General features: G+C 40.6%; 1 protein-coding gene and 2 long non-coding RNA genes across 9 annotated transcripts in view; 2 read left to right on the forward strand and 1 right to left on the reverse strand.

The window, feature by feature from the left end:
* Window positions 1-25,281, reverse strand: part of LOC114875631 — a 79,560-nt gene that overhangs the window by 12,433 nt on the left and 41,846 nt on the right. For both annotated transcript variants that reach the window (XM_046290063.1, XM_046290064.1), the window contains exons 8-19: window positions 23,670-23,948; window positions 20,770-21,101; window positions 19,784-20,333; window positions 18,973-19,385; window positions 18,568-18,697; window positions 18,000-18,464; window positions 17,569-17,739; window positions 16,382-16,519; window positions 14,093-14,198; window positions 6,123-6,304; window positions 1,810-1,973; window positions 164-365 (exon numbers count right to left, since the gene is read on the reverse strand). In XM_046290063.1, coding sequence (XP_046146019.1) covers window positions 164-365; window positions 1,810-1,973; window positions 6,123-6,304; window positions 14,093-14,198; window positions 16,382-16,519; window positions 17,569-17,739; window positions 18,000-18,464; window positions 18,568-18,697; window positions 18,973-19,385; window positions 19,784-20,333; window positions 20,770-21,101; window positions 23,670-23,948 — 3,132 coding nt within the window. The remainder of the gene's footprint in view (window positions 1-163; window positions 366-1,809; window positions 1,974-6,122; window positions 6,305-14,092; window positions 14,199-16,381; window positions 16,520-17,568; window positions 17,740-17,999; window positions 18,465-18,567; window positions 18,698-18,972; window positions 19,386-19,783; window positions 20,334-20,769; window positions 21,102-23,669; window positions 23,949-25,281) is intronic.
* Window positions 10,210-13,972, forward strand: LOC114875632. 2 transcript variants are annotated; one of them, XR_003789260.2, is made up of 4 exons: window positions 10,210-10,973; window positions 11,045-11,153; window positions 11,686-11,891; window positions 13,121-13,972. It is a non-coding gene; the product is annotated as an uncharacterized LOC114875632 (long non-coding RNA). The 2 variants fall into 2 exon arrangements; XR_006830511.1 differs by having other exon boundaries at window positions 10,210-11,153.
* Window positions 21,060-23,659, forward strand: LOC114875633. 5 transcript variants are annotated; one of them, XR_003789262.2, is made up of 3 exons: window positions 21,060-21,149; window positions 21,222-22,928; window positions 23,037-23,659. It is a non-coding gene; the product is annotated as an uncharacterized LOC114875633 (long non-coding RNA). The 5 variants fall into 5 exon arrangements; XR_003789265.2 differs by having other exon boundaries at window positions 21,222-22,659; window positions 22,772-23,659; XR_003789264.2 differs by having other exon boundaries at window positions 21,222-21,816; window positions 21,877-23,659.

The raw sequence follows: 25,281 nt of genomic DNA on the forward strand, positions 1-25,281 counted from the left end.
TGTAATGGAATCGAACATCCCGGGATTCAAAATACCGGATCATTATCATTTTATAGCACAATTTTATAACAATTCATACATGCGGAGCGTATTTTCTTATCGTTTTCAACTTTCATACAAACGCGAAACACATGATTTTCTAATAAGTAATTTTATTTCTTACCTGACAATTCATGTCCTGTTTCTCGGACAGCAGCCTGGCAACGTGACGAACTGACGAAGCAACTTCCGACGTGGCCCCTGCTTGCAGAGCGACGTCCAAAACGGCAAGGGTGTCTTTATCCCTTCGCAATGCGCACTGAAGCTCCGCCAAACGTATACTAAACTGCTGGACTGCTTGCAGGGCGCACAATTGTTGATTTCCCCTGAAAAATACAGTTAAGATACCTTGAGTTCCATGGCGGGGTTCGGATCACGAACTGGGCTGATTTTATGCCTCTAATTGAAAATCGAGGGACTTTAAGCCTCTTTGAAATACCTGGTCATAAATGGTCAAGTTTCTATAGGACACGACTGAATAAGAATTTTATACCTGGAAATTTTATTTATTCCTAAACTAATTTGTATATAAATGTACGTTTTTATTCCTCGGTCGATGAAGTATTTATTTCATCGGACGGACAGTTATCCACGATTCCCGGGATCGGTGAAAGCTAGCAGGAAAATTGAATGGAAAAATCGCAGTCTGGGTCAACACAATAAAAAGTAGAACGAGAGGCTTTGCCTCTCGGCAAACAGTAAGACGTCAAATTATTAGTGGATCTCCCCGATGGCACTATCGGCAAACAGAAACACTTTATCCGAGACCAATCCGAACGCCCTACAGGCTTGCGAATCAAACCAGAAAGACTGGTCTGCTCGTTTTCCTCCGCATTGGCGTGCGAATCGGATAAGTGAAAAATCGGCAAATAATGAATACAGAAACGGCGACGGAAACGTTAAAAGAAACGAATCGGTTGGGTGAGAACGGTCGATTTGTACGTCGTGTATAAGAAGAGTGGTGCGCGTTCGTGCAAAGAATAGAAATTTCAGTACCGAGGGATAAGAGTGACCTTTGTAAAAGCCCACTGGGTCACTGGTCAACCCTTTTGCATGGGTCAGACCCCTATCAGACAGGGGAATCAAGTGCTCATACGGCAATTAAAACAAGGTTTCGACCAGTGCGCCTCCCCCGCAGAAACACATATCAATTTCAAGGTTTGTGATTTGCTTCATCTGGCTCGAATAACATTACCATGTATCTGAATATGTATGCAAACAATATCACGTGTATAATTTGAAAATAAATTAAATGAACAATAATTAGGTTATTTCTCGATGAGGTAACATCAGTCTTTCAACCTTTCGAGCTTCAATAATGTAATGGCAAAACTGGTCGCCAGGGTATACATTGGAAAAAAAACTGTTCAAATAGACGTTTCCTCTAGGTGGCGGTCACTTTAGAAATGTCCAAGCTTAAACTGGCGATCCCGGCTAAAACTAGTAATCCCGTGACACGGGTCGAAATCCCAAAGATCCGAGCCCTTGCTGCCTATGGTGTTCCACGGGGTTCCCGGTGTTTGCTTTCCTGGCTTCATTGCCTCTCATAATATTTGCCCAACGTCACGCGTCGACCAACCAACGGTCAGTCAATGATCCTAAAGCAGCTATTCAAGCGGACCGTTCGAAACTCGATAATCGCGTCCTTACCAGGAAAAGAAACTCGCCGCAAGAAATATCGAAAGTAATTCTAATCTTCCTTATTCCGAATCCTTAAACGATTACTTAATAATTAAGCGATTATAGAAAATTTTCATAGAAGGTACTCACTTTTGGAAGGTTTCGTCCCAAACACGATAGAGATCCGCCACGCCGTCTTTGAGAGCCGTGAAGATCAAGGAGGCCGAATTACCGAGATCGGTGATCAGTCTGTGCGTGGAGACGTTCAGAGCCAGCATCGCCGCCTTGCGATCCCTCAACGCAGCCAGTTCAGCCTAGAACATTAAATATACATTTTTAGTGGTCGCCCTGTTCGGCTAACTCAAACGAATTGCTCGCTCGGTTCTCGCGCCACCGAGGGGTGCAAGTGATGTATAAACTGATCGCAGTGGTAGGCTAAAGAAAACTTACCGCGCTACCTGAATCCTGACGTACAACTAGGATAAAGAAGCTTTGTTCACGAATAATGGTACCGACTGATCGATTTCTCAAATTAACGATACTTAAATGTTTCTCCCAGGAAAGAAGAAAATTGATCTATCGTCCGTTGAAAAATAATTCACCCTCGTGATCGAAGAAGCATCGAAGTCTCTGTAACCCAAACTACCCTCTTCCTCTACGTCGACCTCGAAAATAATATCCAGAAACGGATAGGTCGGAATCAACAACGAAATAAACGTACGTTTATCAGGAAGAACATAACCGAAGCTATAAGGGTTGTAACAGCGCAAGAGGTAAGACGATGGAGTAACCATGTCACGTTGTCACGTTCCCGTCGTCCTACTGCAGCGGGCGACCTACGAGGGCAGCATAAATAAAGCCAGGTTTACGAGGACGACGCAAGACGTAGGAGAACGAAAACGAGAGCTTCTAGTTTCTCCTTTCTCCTCGTCTTTCCTACCCCTCTGTGTCTCGTCATTTCTCTCGTCGCGTGACGAGCAGAGCCGGTGTTCGAGGGAGGATCGTAAAGATCGTCCTCCTTGCGGTCATCCAGCTTACAACCCGTACTCTACCGAGTAATTTCTGCCGAAGAAACGGCAAGCTTTACTACTCTTTCCTTCTTGCATTTATATTGTACGTCGATCTTCGAACGAACACGAATTCCGAAAGCGAGCTTCCGCTCTCTGGTAAATTGAAAGTTCAAGACGGTGGATCGAGGGATGAAAAATCGAGCAAGTTTTGGGATTGACGGAATTTCTTTTTCTTTTTGAAATGTAACGTTTTTGTTTATAGTGAATTAATAGGAGAGAGTAGATTGTTTTAATTACACAATGGTAATGAATTTTTGTTTCTGTCGTTTAAACTGGTTTTGATAAAGCGCGAACATTCAGAGAGTCTTGGTTTAACATTTTTATCAGCCTTCATCGATCAACGGATTTCTCTCGACTGCATCGAGAAAGCTTAAGATTTATGGTGTCGTCGATGGGATTTGACGAGATCAGATTTATGTAACACGCATGTCACGTACCGTTTTTCATCCGTTACAGCAACCGTGATCTATCATTATCATTTGATTTCGATCTCTGCACCTTTTTCGTATACACAGCAGCAATTTTCTTTCGCTTTTTTTTTCTCTTTTATTTTTGTAAAAGAAATTCAATTGTAGAAATGGGTAACGCGACCTCTCCGAACGCGTTTGATCGCAGCTCGAAGTAAAGTGTTCGCGAAAGACTCGACGGCGAATCGATATTCTTCACGGGAGGCAATAATTTATGCAAAGCCGAGCACGAGTAAACGACGGATACAGGCGTGATTCCGGGCACGGTATCAAAGAGGTCAGACGCGTGAAAAGCGATGGCGAGACGCGATGGTTCACGCTCGATGTGCGTACCATCATGGACAGTCGGCTTGCTCTTGGAAACTAGAGAAGGAGAATTATAGGGACGAAGAGAAAGAAGGACGCAGGTTTGCACCGTTGTCCAACAGTGGTCGCAACGAAAAGTGGTTGGCATTGATATTCCAGGCACATCGCGAAGCCAGAAGCAGCCCGCTCCATCCGCGTAACCACCCACCGCATCAACCCCCCCTCTCTCCCTTTGGGGCCCCAGTCCAAAGCTCCACACCAACCCTCTACCCTCTACCTCTTTCCCTCCCACAGCCTGCTACCCTTCCTGCCTTTCCCTACTTCCTTTTCCCAACCCGACCTGCCGCAGACACGCACATTCCGATCTAATTCAATTTCCAATCAACAGCCAATCAATTGATTCGAATTCGGTATACAGAGCGGTCGGCTGGCTGCCGTTCGGCCTTTGCATGCCTATGAGGCTACCAGACCTGGCTCTCTTCATGGCCACGCGTACCCTGTTCGATCGGGGAAATTAGCTTTTTACCTGTCTTTCTTGCTGATACATCGACTCTATGATTGTTCAGAAAATTTCCCAACATCTCAATTAACCCATTCAACGAAAAAAGACTCAAGAACAATAGACTGAAATTCTTCCTAACTATTCCTAAACCTCTTTGTTTCATTCTTTTTAAGCAAAAAAAGAGGTAGACGATCCTGAACGAAGCACTTTTCTCACGGTCGGAGCTTAGAACGCGTCCAAAGGCGGATCACGCAGAGTAAAGCGGGAACGAGCGCTAATGAGCGGAATATCGAAAGGCAAGGTTCGTCTGGAATTACGCAATAACGTAATCAACGGTCCAACACGGAGAGGCGATCGTAGTCGCGGGCACGATTGTCCGGAATAGCCAGCCAGTGGGCTTCGATTGAAGCCTGTTTACGAATGCATAATACACGCGGTTGTACATACCATGCTGATTCGCGCGACAAGCCGCCGTGCCGCGCAGCCACTCGCTCATTCCGTCGCGCTTTTCCTCGTACGTCGTGCATGACAAATATATTCGTCGCCGACGCTGCACCCGTGAACGATCGCGGTTAATCGATTCGTCCACGGTTTAACGTCGAATCGGTACTCGACACGGAACTGAATGCGACCATTCGATTGACCGGCTTTCAGGTCAATCGTATCGTTGCTTTAGAAATAGATAAACGGAGTTGATTAGAGGAAAAAGTTGCACGCTTCGTGTCCGTGCGAGCCAAGTCTGCGGACACTGAAAATGGGAATTAGATACTCTATCGAATGCAGATTATTTGTTACGTCTCGCAAGGCTGGTAGAACCCGCGGAAAAACATGTAAAACATGAAGGACCGTGTCGGGTTTGGTGGCCAGACATCCTCGCGCCTGGGTTACCTGCTGCATAATGCAGAACACCGACCAGTTCAGCCAGCAAATGTTGGACGCTAATACATCTTGATGATAGATAGGGAGCATGTGTTTGGTCTTCGCAATGAGGCCGACAGGGATGATGTCGGGGATACAGGGTGCGGAAGAGGGAAGCCGGATACCCGAACAAGAAAAATATGAAGGAAGGAAGGAAAAAAGTGGAGGACGATGGATCGAAGGGAAGAAAGTGAAGATGGCGAAAATGAGAAGGAGAGTCTTCGGTGGAGAAAATCGTAGAAAATAACCGACAGAGAAGGCGAGCGGAAGGTGGAGGTGTAGGGTGTTCCAGAGGTTTCCAGAGAGGGGTTCGGGAGGGTTGGCAGGGATGACTCTCGGGGGCTGGAAACTCAGAGGGTTGGCTAGGTTCGCTCGGCGTTCACTCGCGAGTTGCGATGCCGAGCACGTCGCCGTCAGACGAGCGTACGTGCGACACGACTACGCTTTTACGCCACTCTCTGCCTCTATCCTTGCCTCCTCACTGCCCTCCCTCCTCTTCCTCTTCGTCTTCCTTCGCTACCACCCCTTACGCCCACTTCCCGACTTCAACCCTCTACGCTACCACCCCCTTTCCCTCTTTTTCTTACTTCTATTTCGCCTACTTTCAACTCGTCCCACCCTACTCGCGCCGCGACCATCTTCCCGCGATGGTTTTAATAATGCCGAAGCTTCTTCCGCATAGATCGCTTTCAAATTCAATGGTAATTAAATGTATCTTGTTGAAAAGGAATGAACAATGAATTAAAGAAATTTCAGTGTTTCAGAAATTTGCTGATAGACAAATTAATTTGAAGATGATATAGTTTAAAAAAAAATTAAATGTTTCTTTTCTAATACTAGTCGCGCGCTTTTCTATTTCCCACTTTAAAAAACGGAACAACATACCGCCATCTACAGGTCGCAAGCACGGTAAAAGGGTTTCCTGTTTCATAGTCGGTATAGTGAATTTCTGTTCGAGCTCTGACCGGTGAAGGGAAACCTACTTCGCTTACCGACAATATAACCATTACCGACATTGTTATACTAGACACGAACCAGAAACGTTTGAAAGAAAACGCGCGAAAGTACGCGCTCCTATATCAAATTCAAATTTTTTATTCGCACGGACTTTGATACTCAACTCTGTACGAGAGCTTAACAAGACAGAACTGCTACGAGCAGTGTTATTTCCATCGTAATTAGCGATTACACAATTCTTACCGTGATACGATTGATGCGCTCATCTAACACGTGCGGCTGTTCCAATGCGATTTCATAAGAGAAGAGCCTGTCGTGTGCTGCTTTGAATTCCGTTTGCAAAGCTGTCAATTCGCGATGAAGCGCGCTCGCCATTTGTGTTTCCTCGACTCTGGTCGTAAGGGACTCCCATTTCTCTAACATGCCTGAAAAAAAAAAAAAAATGTTCCGTAATGATACAACCATTCAATTCAGAGCAAATAATTTTATTTTATATTTCGTAAATTCTTGATAAACATTGCTAGCTCCTGGTGAAAGTTACTTTCGAAAGTAGCTGATCTTTATAACGATAACATTTTTTTTTCACTCTCTATGTAACGAAAAAGTTTTGATTATTAATACCGACCACGATATACGTGTCTTTTTTTGGCATCACGTCATGTCAGTGGGAATAATCGAACAGACATTTCAGGTCAAGCTGCTTATACCTATACGCATATTCACTTCGTACGGCTTCAGTGACCCCTTTTTTCGTTTATACTTTCCTCCGGTACTTTCTTCTTTCGAACTATACACCGTGCCCTTAAAAACGAGTACGCACACGATTTCACAGACGGAGAGATACCGAAGTCTCGCTTTTATCAAACTAGGATATTCTAAAATGAAATTTTTTTTTTCTTGAAACGTATGAAACTCTGATACAAAGTGTAGAAAGTGTACTTAATCCCCTTAACATAATTTAGAATCTAATCGATAATTATTTATTAAGAACACTGATCCAGTAACAAATTACACAAAAACTGTAAGACTCACAGAGAAAATGTCACGTTATTTATTAACTTTCTCCATGGTATCAGTTCTATCTAGTGTTTTTCTTACTCTATATAATATCCAGAATGTTTTCACATAAAATATGAAAGCTTTAAAGGTATCATTATAATAGAGCATTTAAGATCGAGATAATTACAGTGATATGCTTTCTTCGTCGAATTAGATTGCTTTTCATACTATGTATGTAGAAATATAATCACGCGATGAAAAGTTGGCAAGATTTAATTTTTCCTTTTTGCAGAATAGCGGTACGTTTCAATTATTTCGTGAAATGCGGTCACTCGGTTAATATGAAATAGTTCATTTCCTTTTCTTATTTGGTTGTAACTGAGGCACCGATCTCACGAAATATGCGCTCATGAAGGTGTTGAAAAATACGGTGGTAAGAATAATTAGTGTCTTATCAAGAGCAAATGAACGCGCGACCATTCGATAAATAACACGGGGATCCTACTTTCGTTCAATTAAACACCGATTCGTAAATTGTCTTTGGAAGAGGCAGATAAATTATTCGGAGAAAGCCGATCGGATTCTCCTTTCTTCGTAACATGGTAACCGTGACCGAGGCATCCGAGTAATTATGCTCCCGTAAATAGAGAACAAGAATTGGAAGAAAGTGAATAGAAACGAGAGGGGGAAAGGTGTGTTGTACTTAGAATCGTAAATCAACAGCCCTCTCGAGTGTAATTAGCAGCCACTAACGGTTTAATAACGACCAACAATTATTGCATTTTTTAACAGCACAATATTAACGAGATATTTAATACGACATCAATTTGGTGGCAAAAATGAATTGATTTACGACGTGAAACTTGTAATTATGATAAGATAAAATAAAAATTGGAACAAGTATTCAGAATGGTGTGCCAAGATGTTCGCGTGCCTGTTATTTTGGAATTAATTTGTATCCTAATTAGCAATTGCGAAATGTATCACTGAAAATGGCTCCTAAGGCCCGTCACGTTTTTCCCCAGACATCTCCATATTTGATTTCTAGAACGACGAGAAAATCCTTGCCCCGAGATTTTCACGATTTTCTTGGAAAAAACAACTTTCACTTTGTCACGGATGGTTCACAAAAACCGCTGTGCAACGAACTGTACTTATCAAGTGAAATCTCGAATTCCGTTGAAATGGTAAAAACGAGTCGGATTCTACTGGTCGTTGAAACAAAAGAATGCTTTTAACATTTTCATCCTTTCACGGATCATGTTTTTGCGCGATAAAATTCCTGTGCACCGATTAAGTGATGCATTAAAGAGAGCCTAGATCCTCGATAGCTTATTTTGTTTTTAATAATTATACTCTAGAAAATTATACCTTCCACTTCCTTATCCCATGAAATTTCTCTGTACCCAACGACGAATCTTTCATTACAGACATCCTGTGCAACGGTCAAAAAAAGAGCCCGTTCTGTTAATTAAACGCACAAAATATAACCATTGGGTTCATGCGAGGGACAAAGGATATCGTTACGGGGACATGCTCATTGACAAACGTTTTCGAGGACAGGCACATCTGGTGCGGGATAAAAAAAGAACAAACGACACATGTCGGAAAACATCAGCGATGGAAAGCAATGAATTTCACACTGACCTACAGGAAATGATGGAGAATGTGCGGAATAATTGCGGGCGGCGTAGCAAGACGTATCGTGTATTACATGTAATATACATCCTATATTATCACGGTCGAACGATTACGCTCAGTAGAGCAGAAATTGGTAGCCGCTATACGGGCTGTCTCAAAAGCAATACATTCAAAATTATGTTTTTTAGACGCGAGTATTTTAAAATTGATTAATTTCCAAAGTTAATCGAGCGAAGAAAAATGTTTTTTATAGAAAAGAGAGGATTAAAAATTAAATTTAAATTTAAGGGTTAAAATTCAAGTAAATCAATAGCTTTTGAAATAAAAATGGAACATCCTGTATACAGAGATCTCTATGCAGATATTTTTATTAATAACCGCAATCCACGATTCTGCGTTATTAATAAACTAAAACGAAACTTGAAATAAGCCTCAATCTTAGCGCGTAATCTTCTCGACGATACGTGCAATTATTTTACACATTCGCCAGGAAATTGAGCCAGCTAGTGGATCATTTAAAACGACTCTGTTATTATGTACCGTTTCCCGAGGTTGGGAATTAAAATCACGTTCCGCAGGATTTTGATCTAAGCAAATAATTCTTTTTCGGTATAAAATATAATACTATCTAAATCGAGCTAATTGCCGGATCACTCGGACAGGGAGAAGATTAATGAATAATTGCAATCTAAACGAGGTAAGTTTATGTAAGAGGAATAGAAATACACCGATACCGTTCGAATCGAGTGTTATCGTTTACTGAATTGAGACGTGTTGATCGAAGAAGAGGTACACGAGTTTCAGCATTTTCTTTAACCATGGGTGTTAATTAATCGTTATAACGCGCGTGTTAGCGTCATGGAACCTCGACAGCACCTTTCTATGGCGTGATAAATGTTGAAACCCGTTCGGAGAAAGTAGTAATAATACGTATTGGACGGTCGTGATTCTTGTCCAGTAGGATGCTCGTAAATTTAGGTATCGTTTAATCTAATAGACTCTGGTATCACTAAACTAGCGTGTGAATTCATGACTGATAAGCATTATTAATTTTCCTTTTATTTAAAGAAAATTACAAGTGAAATATTAAAATCGAATGATCAGACTGGTAGACTTATTTCTTCTGATTAGAGCAGAGATTGCGCTAATTATTCTAACGTCGTTACGTATACGATGACCTAATAATTTATTCGCAACTCGTAGCTCGAATCAATACCGACAGCTTTCCTATCGATCTGTCACGGGTAACTTACATAATTCCTGCCAATATGATAATTCAGTTTGGTTAATCAGGTAACATAGTTAAACGCGATGCGCGCGTCGAATGTACGAGCGGCAACGTTCAAGTTTCACACATTTGCAAGCTAGATAATGCAATTAGCCGGTCCATAATTGTACGTAGGATCCACGTATACACGTACGTTATACACCCACACGAGCGAGCAGTGTTATGAAAGCGACCACGTTAAAACAGGTCAACGTTAACGCGAGAATGAATGCAAGCTCGTTAATCAACCACCTTCTAAAGTTTCTATCGTATCTTGGACGACGGAGAAACAGTTACCAGGACGATTGTGTTCGATCGTGCTTTCTATTTTATTTTATCCGGGCACATCTCTGTCCTTTGCTTTCGTGACTCTGTGTTGGGTTCAAATGGAACACCGTTTCTTTGGATTCTGTGCCTTCGACGAGGAGGATGAGAAAGCAGAAAATTGGAGAAATAAAATGTGTATTAGAACTTGAAATGACTGTGCTAGCAGTTGAATTTCTATTAATAAAACTTGGCACGTCGGTGACTTTGAACTAGAAACAGATCGCATGACTCGATTCAATTTTTCTTCGATAACAGTTAAAGAATCCGAATTTTCCAAAAATACGGTCAGATAAAATACACTTACGCGAGCGTGCAAATTTATTTCAAGGCTGATAATTGACGTAAACAGCGTGAATTATGTCAGAATGAGGCGTGCGATAAAATTAACCGTGAATTCACGTTCCTCTTCTGGCAGTGTACAATGGTGAATTGTGAACGACGTAATAAATAGAAGATACGATTTGATGCCATCATCACCGTATCAGTCACGGATTACACGGATTAAGAAAACAAGAAATAGCAACAAACACGAGCACGAAGATAGATACGTATCGATAAACGATATTTCATGATACTCGCGTCATGCTTTTTTTTTCTATTCACGCTATCCAGTTTTTATCGCGAGCAGCGTTTTAACCCGTTACAATCGGATAGTTAAATAAGAAGAGAAGAGGAATTTTTCTTCGCTACTTCGGAGAAGATTAATCGCGTCCTGGGAGATCTCGCGCTATCGACGAAAAAGAGCACGAGCGATCGATTTGACAGGTAACGGAACACCGATTGAGAAGAATACCAGGTTATCTTCCGGGATGATGTCAGACTCCGAACCGACATAGCTATTTCGAAATAGTTTCCTCTACGTAAGTTTTCTTTAAATATTTACGTCGACGGAAGATCGTTAAAATTCGCAAGAAATTTTCGACCGTTCCAGTTTCAACTGGTAATTCCTTCGCTTTTCTATTATCTGGATTTTGATGAAATAGTTTGAGTAATTTCGAAGCAACAAAAGGATTTATGGTTGGAGGATTCAACATAAAGGGGTACGTACAGGCACCATCCGGTTGATCCTTCGCGATAATCTCCTGGTACGCGTAACAGGTATCCTGTGTATCTTTCCCGACACTGTTCTCTGCTTTTTCAAACATCATCCCGGTTCGATTAACTGTTCTCTAATTTAGTACACTAATTGCGACGTTCGAGAAGTCCACTCGCTTCAACGGTACGGAATATACGAACGCACTATCGAAAGTTTCGATCGACGATAAATCGTTTAATTACGCACTACCGATAAATAGCCGATCCTTGATTGCTCGCGATTTTCTTATTACCAGAATTAGCCTACATTTCTCTCACCACTTTTCAACTCGAATACTTCGCAACGACATGAAAAACTCAGAAAATTCTTGGTTCTTAAAATAATTAATTTCCAAGTGTATTTATTACAAATGTCTAATTTTCACGATCGAAGCGTTAGATATTAGAATGTTTTCTAATTTGAAAAAAAAATTGCAATGAATGGAAAAATCTTTGAATTCGCAATCTAAGAAGAATCGAGAGAACGTGTGTTTACAGAAGCATTACAGAACGTCAACTGGCGCGTGCTGTTCGAAGGATCAGCTGAGTCCGCGACGGCGCGGTTTCTCGCGATAGGAAAACCAGCTCACTGAGCGGGTACACGCGGATGGACGATTCTCTTTGCTATCCCGCCGACGAAGAGGACGAGAACGGCCGAGCAACGTGTTCGTGCGATTCCGTCGACTCGTTCTGCTTCTTATAAGGTGAGATCCGAAGGTGCACGGCGTCCTCCTACGCGCCTCAATGCACCCACACGACGCGACGTCCGGATTATCGCCGCGTGAACCGGAAGAATCGACCGGACTAATCGCGATTCCATTCAGCGGTTTTATTCATTTGCGAGATAATCGTGGGGAAAAATTCAGGCAGACCGGACGAGAACGGGGTTCAACGTTTGTTTAATGGACGGTGGACGGATGAATCGGTTGCTTCTTGCACGCGCTTCCGGATCTGAGACGATTTGCACGCTCGCGAGACTCGATTGAGTGGTTCGAAGGTTTTTATACCGCGATTTCATCGTAGAATTATTTCTAACCCTCGATTATCTGTGATTACTTACCAATTGCATATTGGAAATTAATAATTTTTAAGACTGTCTAAGAGAAGTGGTAGAAACAAATGGAGAAACCCACTTACTTTCCCTGTGTATCAGGTCTACTTGTTCTAGCAATTAAGGAAATTCCTTCTTTTGATAACGAATAATTGTTTGAAAATTTCATGCTGCAAGCTAGTTAATGTTACAGAAAATTAACTTGTAATTAATGCAAACGAAGAACTCGGTCTAATTGGGAGAAATATGTATAACAAAAATAATTAAACCGGATTTCATAAATTTCTTTAGAAAATCAGAGAATAGGTTCATTAATGAAACTCGATGGATTTATCATATACATATTTCTTATCCTACTGAAATTACTAATTATTCTAAATTTTCCAAATTTTAACGCAACGATCTAATGATCAAAATAACACCTGTAGGTATACACGAAAAAAAAAGAAAGAAACAAGAGAATAATTAGTAAGAAGCCACAACAAAGCAGTGTTTATTATATAATAATTACAATGAACTTATACAAAAGTCAACTAAAAATGAAAAATACTCTAAAAACGATGCTGCATTTGTAACCAGGCAAAAATAACAAGGAAAGAACCGAGTAAAAAATATACTTGTAATATACAATTCGCGGTTTCCGTCACGCAATTCTTTTATTTTAATTACTGTATCAAGTAAAGCTAATACACAACAACGTTAATACTAATAACCGTGTCAAATGAAGTTTCTCAACGAGACAGATAATAAGAATTCCTTTCAACAACGATTTCACGTCATGCAAAATATCTTGCAAAGAAGAGAAAAAAAAACTTAAAAAGCAACATTCTAAAGAAATCTACACTACGTATAAAACGATGCTTAACTTATTTATTTATCTAGGTCACGTTCAACCGGAAACGGACATCAGCGTGTGCAAAATAATTCGTCACTCAGCATGCAGATAACTTATGGCTAAGGCAAAAGACAATTAGCGAAGAACGAATAACTTTGCGAATGAATGAAAATGGAAAAATTCCTTCGTGAGAAATTTTTTCATTTCTTTTCAATTCCAAGATCGTTCGTCTACCATCGTCCCTTACACGTCCATTCATATATATGTATGTATGTGCTAAATTACAAAAATTCTTGTATTATACATGTTTCTGTGCGCAAGCCACGTTCAAACAATTTGTCACTCTTACGTTTCGAACTTTGAACACCCAAATTTATTCACTGGCACTTCGAACAAAATACCGGAGATAAATTACAAGCGTGTTATAAAAATTTCAAAGCAAGAATTTTAAATTGAAATTTTTATAACGAAACCATCGCGTCTCAAAGAATATATTTTCAAACTCCATCGACAGAGAAGATTTATATTTGTATCATGCTAATACTTGCATATCAGTCTTCGTAAATCACTTACAAAAGTAATTATTTACACACGCTAGTTCGTGAAATGTTTAACTAGATCTAAACGAACAAGATCTCCGTCAGTTACCACTCTTACGATTATTTATTCAAGTACAATTTTCGTCGGTATTCTTCATAATGAAATATCAAGAATCGACGATGTCACGTGTAATTCAGCTGGATAAAAATCAATGATTTGTTGAACCGATTTAGGCTAGACTTTCAGATTAAAAATGAACGCTTCTAAATTGAAAGTATCGTGGACAAATGCAGTTGAAACGAATAAAAGAATCGCTCGATACAAGGATAATCGTTTCTCTGTATCGAACGATGAGGATAGAAAATAAAGTTATGAAAGAAGTATAAAGACAAGACCGCTGAGAGCGGTAACTAAAACGGCGGTCATGTACGACAACGAAATAGCGAATGAACGACGTTGAATTTGATTATTGTACTTACCACGAACTTGTTTCATGTACTTTTCACTTCTGAACGAATTGCTGACCGACTCCAATAACGCGTGAAGGCACCGTAAATTTTCCCTACACGCGCACTCCACTTCCGTCTACAAACACAAACATCAAAAGTCAGTAATTTCAATGTTACAGCCATTCAGTTTCGAGATAAGATATTATTTGCAAAGCGTCACGCAAGAATCAACACCAAACCAATTATCTCTTGAACTGAATTTAAAATATTATTACTATAGCATTATTGAAGCAATTGAATGTGAAATGAAAAAAAATAATTTTTTAAACCAGTATGCCATTTTATTAGAATGCTGTGTTAATGCTAATAGCGACAAATTTTTTGCGTCCATCTAATATTTATAGGTTTCTTTTAATTACTACCTACGTCAAAGATTAATTAAAATGTCGTGACGCAATTTCAATAGGAAGTGATCTAATTTATGGATATTAATTAGAACAGGATAATTAATTTATACACGACACTAATAAAACACTGAATCTTATTAAGACCATCGTCAGTAAAGCAATAAAAAGAAAAAGCATGGAATAGTATACAATGTGTTTCGATGATAATGAGAAAGAATATAAGTCTGACCAAAGCAGGGAGCTCAGCGTTTACCGAAAACGATCCTCCATCTTTGAAACACCTTGTATACTAAAAGTATAAGGTAAATGTCTACAATTAGGGCCCCAACGAGAAATCAATTGAAACGAAGTAAATTCTATGAAAGTTTTGTTTCTCGAATCCAAAACTGTTGATAAAATTTGGGGGTCGCTTGTATTTTTTAATATTCATAAGTTAGGTTAGGTTATCAGAAGAAATACAACTTACCTCACGGCAAAAACTTGACCAGTCAACAATAGTCTCCTTGAAAAGAATAACTTAAAATTCAATTCTAATCTTGATATCACGACAATTGCCCGTTTTATTCGATATTTTCTCATGATGCGTCCTTCGCGCTGTGCATTCTACGTACAGGAATTAGAACTGAGCAAGGAGACTATTGTTGACTGGTCAAGCTTTTGACGCGAGGTATATATGTTATATTTTTTCTGATAACCTAATCTAAGTTATGTAGGTTAATGACGCGCTTTAAAAGTATTGTCTACCCCAAAAAGTTATTAACTTTTGAAAATAATGATTTTATGTCAATATTTACCACAATATCTTAATAAATACAAACGGTCCCCAAATTTTATGGTTTTGGATTCGGAGAGCAAAAATACATAGAATTTACCTCTTTTCAATTGATTTCTCGTTGTCTAATTGTCTAATTGTAGACATTTACCAAGTATAATTACCAAAAAGCCTTGGAATCCTACAAGCGTACCTTGTATCCCGCCATTCAGAAGCACCGTCTCAGCGTCAATTTCAGAGCGAAGGTATCCTTCCAAAGGACAACACGAAACTGGCTGCGATTCGAGCGAGAAACACAAGCGCGTGCTCGAGCGAATGTTTACCTCGACGATATTCGTGTACATTGCGAAAGCAAGAAACAAGGATAAAGCAATGCTAGACATGCAAGCAAATACAGAACCATTTTTATTCTTCTCTACAGTAATTATTTCCCGTTAAATGTTTATTTAACATTTAGTTGTAAAGAAAGTACCCGTTCGTTTTATAGTGCAATAAGTTTTTTATTACGGTACACTGCTAAAATTTTGTATGCCTGTAATTTGCCAGATACGAAGGATACGAATGGAAAATTTTGCATGATAAATATACAATTTTATTTATAAACCTACAATATAATAAGCTTCGAGTCTCGTATTAAAATAATATACATTGTATATACACTCGTTCTGCATACGTTATACATGTGAACACGTAAATTCTGCCCTTACACATCTAACATTCAGCAACCGCGTCGTCATTAAAACGATTTAATAAAAGAAGAAGAATTATAACGATTAAAAAGCTTAAGCATAATACCACAAATTAAAGCATACTTTACCGTAGTCATTCTACAAAATTCGGTAAACGCAAAACAAAGCAGCCTATAAACTAGAATAATCACACAAATTGAAAGTTAAAAGCATAGAAGAAACAGAAATGAAAGCGTAACTAATCAGACTTTTTGTAACCGCGTGGTAACGACACCAAGCTGAAAAAGAAATATTTCATGCGCTCGCACATGCGTACAATACTGATACCCGTTGAAACGATTTTGCGATAGAAGATAGAAGCGAATTTGTTCACGCTTCTTAACCAGCCCTTGAACAATTTGTACAGTTTTCTCACCACCAAACACCAAGTCAAAAACATTATCATACGTACGCAATCCTCCGGCATCGTTCCATTGTTCGCCCTCGCGAATAGATTTTCAGCGAGGGTCAACTGAGATTGTGATTTTTCAACCACGTTCCGGATATCCTCTACGTCGCTGTCGCTGTCTTCCGTCGTATCGACTATCTCCTGAAACAAATTTCTCATTTTATGATAGTTCCGATAGAAAATAATTGGCTAGGAATTAATTTTTACTGCGATCATCGATGCGTTGAAAATTTGTAACAAGGTGGTTGCGTACCACTGGTCGAAAGATACCGAAACAGAACAAAGAGAAGCTAACGATGCTTTAGTCTGCCAGCGGTGCTCAAAATCTGTTTCAATCAAAGTAAAACAATTTTTCCAGACCTATTTATCGTAGCTATTTAAGACTTATCAATGTCAAGATAAGAAATTAATCTTCCTATGTGTACAAACTAGAATTTATAATTGAACCAATAAAATATGCAACCAGCAAAATGTTGATAGGGTGTCAGGGATTTTGATAGAAACGCGTTGCACAGTGACTTGTACATTGTCATCAAATCATCTTGCTCTACATATCGACTGCTAAAATGGTTTTGGCTGCGACTGTATCTGTAATTACATCGTTTACCCTCGTTAAGATATCATCGCAGAGACGCGTTCGTCTCAAGCGAAGTCTCGATAACAGACGAAGAGATTCGCTACAGTGTCATCGCAGTGAAAGGGAATTTCTTTTCGAGATATGAAGCTATAGGAACTGAAAAATGATAATAAATAATCGTTGTGTGCCACGTTATAGCCGGGATGATAAGAAGCGAAAGTTATTAACAATTTACACGTCTGGTGTGTGTATACAAAGGTGTTACAGAAAGGTGTACATGGTCGAATCTGGTACAAGGTAATAATTCGGTCGCAAGGTTTACAAGGTAAAAATGAGTTTATTGCAAACACTCAAATGACGTTTCACGTCTGAACACACAGGATGAAAAGTTTTATTTGCTGCAGAGGAATTACATTCTATCCACAGCGGTACACGCAAGCAACGATCCTTGTTACAACACACTACTTGGAATACTACGAGACTTTAGTACGTTTGTTGAAGAAAAAAAAAAAAGAAGAAAAAATATTGACAGAATTGAACACGTTGGAAATTGGTGGCATCATAAAAAGAATATGGACACCTGATCGAGTAAGAAGAATAGAATGGAACGTACATGATGCATACGACTTCTAGGCAGCGGAGAGCTAGTTGGAACTGCGCTCATACTGGATGCACAGTCGGATTGACTGTCGAGGAAGTTTCGGTAATCGTCGCCAAAGTCCAACAATCTTCGTGCTGTTTCTACGTCGGGTGCTTCGCTGTACGGCTCGCTCATATATTTTTCCTATCGAAAATAGAGAACAACTTAAAAGTCAGTAATCGGTTATCAAATTTTCTCGAAGAGGTCAGGAAGCTTGACTATTAATTCAGTTTATTTGTTCAAATTTATTGCAGAACAAGTTTGCAAAAATACTGGTATTCAACATTGCAACCATAACAGTTTGCTCAGTAAAACATAGTTGATACCATCAATTCAACTTGATGGCAAGGCAGTGACATTTATTGACAGTAGTATTCCGATGTTTAAGGATTAAACGCGTTTACCTGGTAATTATCCCAAGCCTGCTCGGAGAACGAGTTGTTCCCGAGGCTGTTCATCTCGACGTCGCTGTCCACGTTCAGTTGCTGGTTGCACAGCTCCTTGTTGCTCAGAACGGTATCCAACAGATTCTCGTCGTAGGCGAAACAGCTTCGCGTGCAATTACGTTGCTCTTCGGGCTCGGTCTCGGACGTGGAAGCGACCGAGGTACAGCAAGGTAACCGGAACGGTGGAGTCGGGTCGCTGACGATCGTCCTCTCCGTGGAAAACTGCTGATGCGACGTGCACCCGGAGAACGAACCGGATTTCACGAGGGTGGTCAAACGACCGTGGCAATCTCTCGAGATCGTACGAATACCGCGGCTTCCGCTCATTTTCCGTGGCGAACGTTGCTGATTCGACGAACTACCGTCGCTTCCGGCCGATTGATTCGCGTTTACACCCTCCGAGCTGGAATCGCTTTTGCGGCCCTATAAACGACGAACAAATCAAAAACCCACGAGTTTTCTTCTTTCTTACCTTTCATTTAAAAAATGATATTTTTTGTGATATAAATTGGACAGCAGGTCTTACCAAGTTCTTCTTGCGCAATCTGCTCTTTTTCCTACGCAATGAACTGTTTCGAACCACCCGGCCATCGTGACAAATGATCGACTCCTCCAATAACGTGGACGTTGAGTTGTTGAAGGACTTCCGTGATCCTCTGTGATACGCAAACGGAATCGTCAGAAAATTTTGACTTTTAAATCCAGCTAAGTCTACCGGTACAGCGAAAGCGTTTTCTGATGATCTATTGTTCCCACGAATGGATATAAATAAATTTCTACGAGGGTGGTTACGTTACGCGTGTTCCGGAGAAAATGCTTCCACTGTAACCGTAGACTAAGTTTAACGCGTTGACTGGTGCGGCAGACGGTAATCGACACCAGAAATTCATAGTAAGAAGGTATCATAAATTATTCTAAGTAAATTACTCACGTGGCATCTAAGGACACGGATTTGGTCGGAGGAGTAGCGATCAATTGATGAAGCGCTGTCTCGGATATGGAGAATTGCGAAATCGGGTCGTTCGTTTGATTCAGATTCGCGTTATTGCCGATCTGTGATATACACGACACACTCCACGGTCTGGGACCGTTCGATTTCTGTTTCGATCTCATCACGACTTTCGGCGTGCTCGAGTCCAGCATCGGATGAGCCTCGTTGATCGGCGTCCTTTCAGCCTCGTCGAATATCTCTTGCGACACCGACTGAGACGTGCAGCCAAGTGCACCTTCGAATCGCCGATACGTTGCCACACTGCTCTGCAGATCCTCCGACGAAACCGACTGCCTCTCCCCGTCGGATTCTTCGGTCGTGTACTCGCCGCTCGCATCGCAACTATCCAACGGCTGCAATTCCCGTTCATTACGATTGTTACGAAACGTTATAATTCAGTTTAGGCCTCGTTAAAAGCTCTTTATCACTTTAGGACAGACGCGTCGAAAATTGCAACAATTCTTACGCCCTCTTTTCTCACATTTTCACGAACAATATCTACTATCGAACGTTAATTTAAAATTAAAAGGAACAAAGACGGTTTACAATAGAGAACTATTAAACTTTGTTCAAAGGAACAATGAGGCACACTTTCCTTCGACTTCGTCTTCCGATTTGCATGAAATAGCCTATCCTCGCGAAGACATAAAATTTAAAAAAAATATATAAAAATGATCCCACATCGTTACGCTGTAAAAGGAAAGCATCGAACAATACACACCCCGCAACAATAGCAATAATTGCAACCTACCTGTGACGTGGATCGTCCATCGTGTCCTCGAGCAGAGTTCAATTTCAACCACTCCTTTATTCGAGCGTACTTGGCACGATGATTATTCGTTATACCCTTATCGTCCAGTATGAGCGGAGGGAACGTCTTGCACGCTCCTGTACGCCTCTCCTCGCCGACCAATTTCTCTACCTCCTTGATCAGCCTCTGTATGCTCGTCTTGTCGTTTTTCGTTTCGTCGTCACTGTCCTTCTCGCGACGAGAGGACGCGTCGGTATCGTTCGATGTCTCCTCGACGTTCGCCATACCGAGGACCGATTCACGGACTGCTTTCTCGGCTGTCTTCATTTTCTCCTGCGCGTTGTCGTTCGACTGCGATTCGCCAAAATCAAGACGCACCAGCACGTTCGTTTCCCGTTGCTCCGAAACGTCGTTCGCTCGTGAAGAAGTGTACGTCCACTCCTCTTCCGACGAGTCTTCGGCAGCTATCGCCGCCTCCTCGTTCTGCTCCGAGTCGGTGTCCAGGTGTTTGAAGTAGAAGGTCGCGCAATTCTTCGATTTCCTGTCGGATCTAATGGCAAACGATCGGCTGAATGATGCGCTAGATTCGTCGACGTTAAGCTTGCTTCTACGAAGCTCGACGTGAGATTAATTTTGAGGAGAGAAGGGTGACCTTAGAGAGGACTACTGGCTGTGACTCATAGATCCGCAAACGATCGATTTAGCATAATTAGCGTCTTACCGATAGATAAAGAATTCTGGATTTAACAATTAACGCGTCGAGATTCTGCAAGATTTTGAAAAATTTCAGTTCTACTGATTTAGTAGATCAAAGATAAAGTAGGAACTCTTGGACCTTGAACTAGGCGTTATCGTTGCAAAGATTAAATAAAAATACCTGAACAGAAGCGAAAAGGTGAAGATACAGTGTTAATTTGTACCGGAGCACGTTAACAACCAGAGCGCACACGCCCACGAGATAAAACGGTCTGATAAAAGTCTCTTACGTGTTAAAAGAGGCGACCTCCTCAGTCGTTCTGCGACGTTTCACTGGCTCGTTTGCGATCAGATTATTACTGTTCGATTGTTCAACGTTTCCTGCCGGCTGACCGTCGATTTGATCGCAGTTTTCCTCGATGGCCGTGGAATTTGTCATCGGTACGGTGTCGGGTGTCGGTGGCATTTCGTCTTCTTCGTCCTCTTCGCTTACAGCGTCCTCCTCGATGTCACCCTCTTCACCCTGGTCGCCCAAACTGGACGCGATTCGATTCACCGTTTCCTGGGGATTTTCCGTTCCCTCGGACTTTGCGTCCATCACACACAACTGGCATAATTCATCCTACAATCAAATCATCGACGAGTGAATTTCAGGAATCTTTGTCACAAGGTAACTACTTGTATCGTTGATAAAACATGGCTTTAAGATTAACTCACGATTATTGAAAAATGTTATTTTTAGCGAGCTCGATGTGTTCGATACGAGTCGAAGCGCGAGCATCGAGCGAAACCGCACGTTTACATTTCTCGGCTGCGACTGCTGGCGACGAACCGCAAGCCAGATTATCACGATAATTTTTCCACGATAAGAAGTTAATTATCGATCAAGCCGCTAACTGGAACGCTAACAGAACGCTATTATGATATTCCATCATAATATCAACCGATTGATAAAACATTCCTTTGGAGGGGGTGATAAAACATCGCTTATATTTTCGAAATAAATTTTTATCTCTACAATAAATATTTCTAAACGTAAGTAAGATTTCTATAAAATATTGCACTCTTAGCTAAGTGCAATCAATCTGAATGCAAAATAAAAATGAAACAGCAATGTAGTCCAAGGTGTTATAAATGGCTTTTAAATTATCCGCGCGACACTTTCTTTCAAACAGAAGAATCGAGGTAGTAATTGAGAAAAAAAGAGAATACATAACGAAACAAAGTAACAACACAGGAAATTGGTTTCCACCGGGCAGAAAATAATATTCTCCTCTACCTTGTACAGAGAATTGATGCAACTGAAAAGCAAGCACGTTCCTCCGAACGTCGCGTACGTACGTGTAATTACACATCAATTTCAATTTTTATTTTATTTCGCTTGGTGAATATTTCAGAAGGTAAAAGGCCCCGTGTACTTTCTCCCGTCGAGTTCTCATTCCGCTTCAGCAGAGGAACGAGCTCAAACAAGAAAGATTTTCGAACTTCCTTAGTGAAAAAAAAAGGAAAAGAGTTTGAATATTTAGGGAGAAATTAAAGAGGATCGATATGTTGTTAAATTAGATAATCTTGATTTAATTGTAACATCGACGAATCCATTGGAGGCGTCGAAAAGAAACGCTTGGCGTCGTTGCAAATCAATTTCACCGGCCAACAAAGAGATGGAATGAAAGGAATGCGTTCCACTCTGAGCACCGTAATATCGCGAAACGAACAAGAAATCCTGAACAATCGACGTCAACAAAAGCGATGCATAAAAATCTATACAGGGTGTCCCACTGACCATTGTGTATGTAGAAACTGTAGGTGGATTAAAATGATCAATCGTTCAGTTATAAATCATTTCAATTGCAACGGATAATTCTTCTGGAAGATAAAAGAAAAGATTAATTTAGCTATTGAAATTAACAAATATAAATGACAACAGGAATATTAAAAAATTTATACACAGGGTATATGCTTTAAACTCGATTTCAAACTTTCTCCACCTGTCGGCAACGACAGAAGAAACGAAAAGATCGGATTTAACACCTTCGATTCACTTCCAAAATTGATTAATCTCGAAGGCTGAAAACAACTGGTGGATGGCTGTAAATCAATTTCACCGGACAATAAAGGAACTCAACGAAAGGAAACAGCACGCGTTCCACTCCGCGCACTCTAATAGATCATTCACACCGGTAACGAGCACGTGTGTCATGAATATAACGTTACACCGTGTACATTGTGTACGCAACGATCGTTTGACGAATTCCTTTGACACCGTTTTGCTTTTGCATCAAACATTTTCAGATTTCTTTACGGAGTAAAGCATTCAGATTTCTCGGAGCCGACCGTGGAAAAATAAGGATTCGTTGTTTATTTTTTACTGCACCCCAGAAAAAAGGATGAAAGAAGGTTTCTTGATGGTTGAAAAATGGCTTACAGTGTCAGAGGTTAAATCGGCAAGGTAAAGGCAGGCTTCGAGGCGGTCAGGTCGTCGAGGCACAACGATCACTTTTGTTCTTGGAACGAGACAATGGCAGCTAATAAGGATCAGGCTAATTTTCATATTCAGGTATCCGCCCTGTGGCCCTGCAGCCACGTTGTTGGACGGGTTTAGGGAGGGTCTATGCTTTTACCCGATGAATTTTCATGCGTTCGACGAAGAAAGAAGAATAACAGGATGTCGAAGTTGAGAGAATATTGAATACATCATTTCAAAATTAAATTAATCCGTCTGTTCAAATTCGTATAGAGAAACTTTGTAATTCTAATGAAATAAAAGAAGGAACCAAGTAAAAATGATCCAAGGATTAATAATTAAATAGAATACAGAAACACTTGCATCGTTATCACTTAAAATTGAAGAATACTTGACCAAAAATTTCAAGATTTATAAAATAAGGAACTCTAAATTCGGCTCCGTTGTCCGTCAGTAAATATCTCACTCGAGGATCAACACCATAACTGTCGTACAGGAATTTCACGATGACTCGTTAATTAACACTACTCCACTAAATTTTCCGTCTTCGTTCGAGTAAATTCGAGGAACAATTTACTTAATCACAAAAAAACGACCTCGACACAAATTCTCCACGTAAGCAGAACTGTGTGTTTCTTGTTTCTCCGTCGATCCAGCGTCACTTGGAAATCTTATTTTTATTAAAGGAAAAATAAAAAATGGTACTTTTCGGTCAGGTATACGCACCTCGAAGTAGGATCCATCGCCGATCGATCGGTTCTCGGAAGACGCGTCGGTGTCGGATAGGTCCGCTTTGCTCGCGGCTGAATCCTCGTAGTATCGCGATCTCGTGGCTTTGTGGCGTTTCGAGCGGTTCGAACGATTCGAGCGGTCCGAGCGCGTTGAACGAGCCGACTGACCCGGGGATTCCCTTCCAGAACCTCGCGAATGTCTGCGGCTGAGTCGAGGCTGCTTCGTGACTGGCTCCTCGTCGCTGTCGCTACTGCAACGGTATGGCACCACGTTCTGGAACACGAAATCGCCAAATCAGTTGATCCGATCAATCCTACGCCGTTCACCACCATCGATTATATGAGTAGAGGCCCATTCTGGAACCATTTCTTCAAATTAAAATACAAAATCTGTTTTGGAGGAGGAGACCATTGGGTAACAAGTGCTGAGGAAAAGAATACAAATAAAATTTATTCTAACCGAAGTGGACCAGAATTGAAGAGATTGAAATGGAGCGGAAGTTCGGCACGTGTGGCAAAAATGAGTGAAACATCGAGTATCCAGAAATTTTTCTACCATCCCCGTCTTTATTCTCGATTCAACTAATTTTACTCTGGCGCCGATCCAACCCGGTTTTCTGTGAATTCGTATAAAACATCGTTTCCTTCTCTGTGTTCTTAAGAGATACATCCATCGTCCTACTATCGCTCGTGTCGACAGAAATTTCCACTCGATACACGTGCAGTAGAAAAGTTAAGGAAAAAAGAATTTCATTCTCTGAGTTTCGATGTTAGACTAACAGAGTGCTTGGAATTTGTTTTTTTTTTTCAGAAAATTCCAATGTCATTGAACCAACCGATTTCGAAAGCTAATTCTAAGCGTGAAAATGATTATGCGCGTGGAAGTTTGCTAAATTGCAGTGTTTTGTAATCGTGCGGCTACGCCATTGCACGAGGCAAACGACACAAAGTGACTAACAAAAGATAAATATGCTCGATGGACAGTGCTGATAATAAAGAACGTGGGTATATCGGGAATAAATGCAGGATTAATGGCCAATTGCAGCGAGGCTCGACTAAATTTAGAGGCCGCCATTCAAAGGGTACCTTACCTCAGACCTTATTGCAACATCAATTAAAAGCACGAATTAATTATCCAGCCACTGGTAAACAATAAATGCAATTACAAATATCTCTCGAACAATACTCGATACTTCAATTACTTTTCATTTGACGCCTAACACGCTGTACATTTTTCTTCAATAATTCCTGGAATTGTATGCGACTCTTAAACTGATAATATCTGATAATCATTCTGTATGTTAGTTGAATGCACCTCGATAACAGATAGAAATATATTCAAGAACGAGATAAAATCTTGTTTGTTACGTAACCAGCGATTATCGATAAGTTCCTTTCAATGAAATTTTGATCGCAGATCTTTTCACCGTTCTCCATGGATCCTTTATGGATCCCTCTGAGATCGACGCGACGTTATATAACGATTCTTGGAATAAATTGCGATTAAAATAACTGATACTGAGAATATTTAATAATATCTAATACTGCTTAAATACCTCGGTAGTGGTATTAATTAAATAGTCGATGATGTAGGAAACTATTTGAAG

This window comes from Osmia bicornis, chromosome 2 (assembly GCF_907164935.1).
Source record: "Osmia bicornis bicornis chromosome 2, iOsmBic2.1, whole genome shotgun sequence".
In the NCBI taxonomy this organism is placed as follows: Eukaryota; Metazoa; Arthropoda; class Insecta; order Hymenoptera; family Megachilidae; genus Osmia; species Osmia bicornis.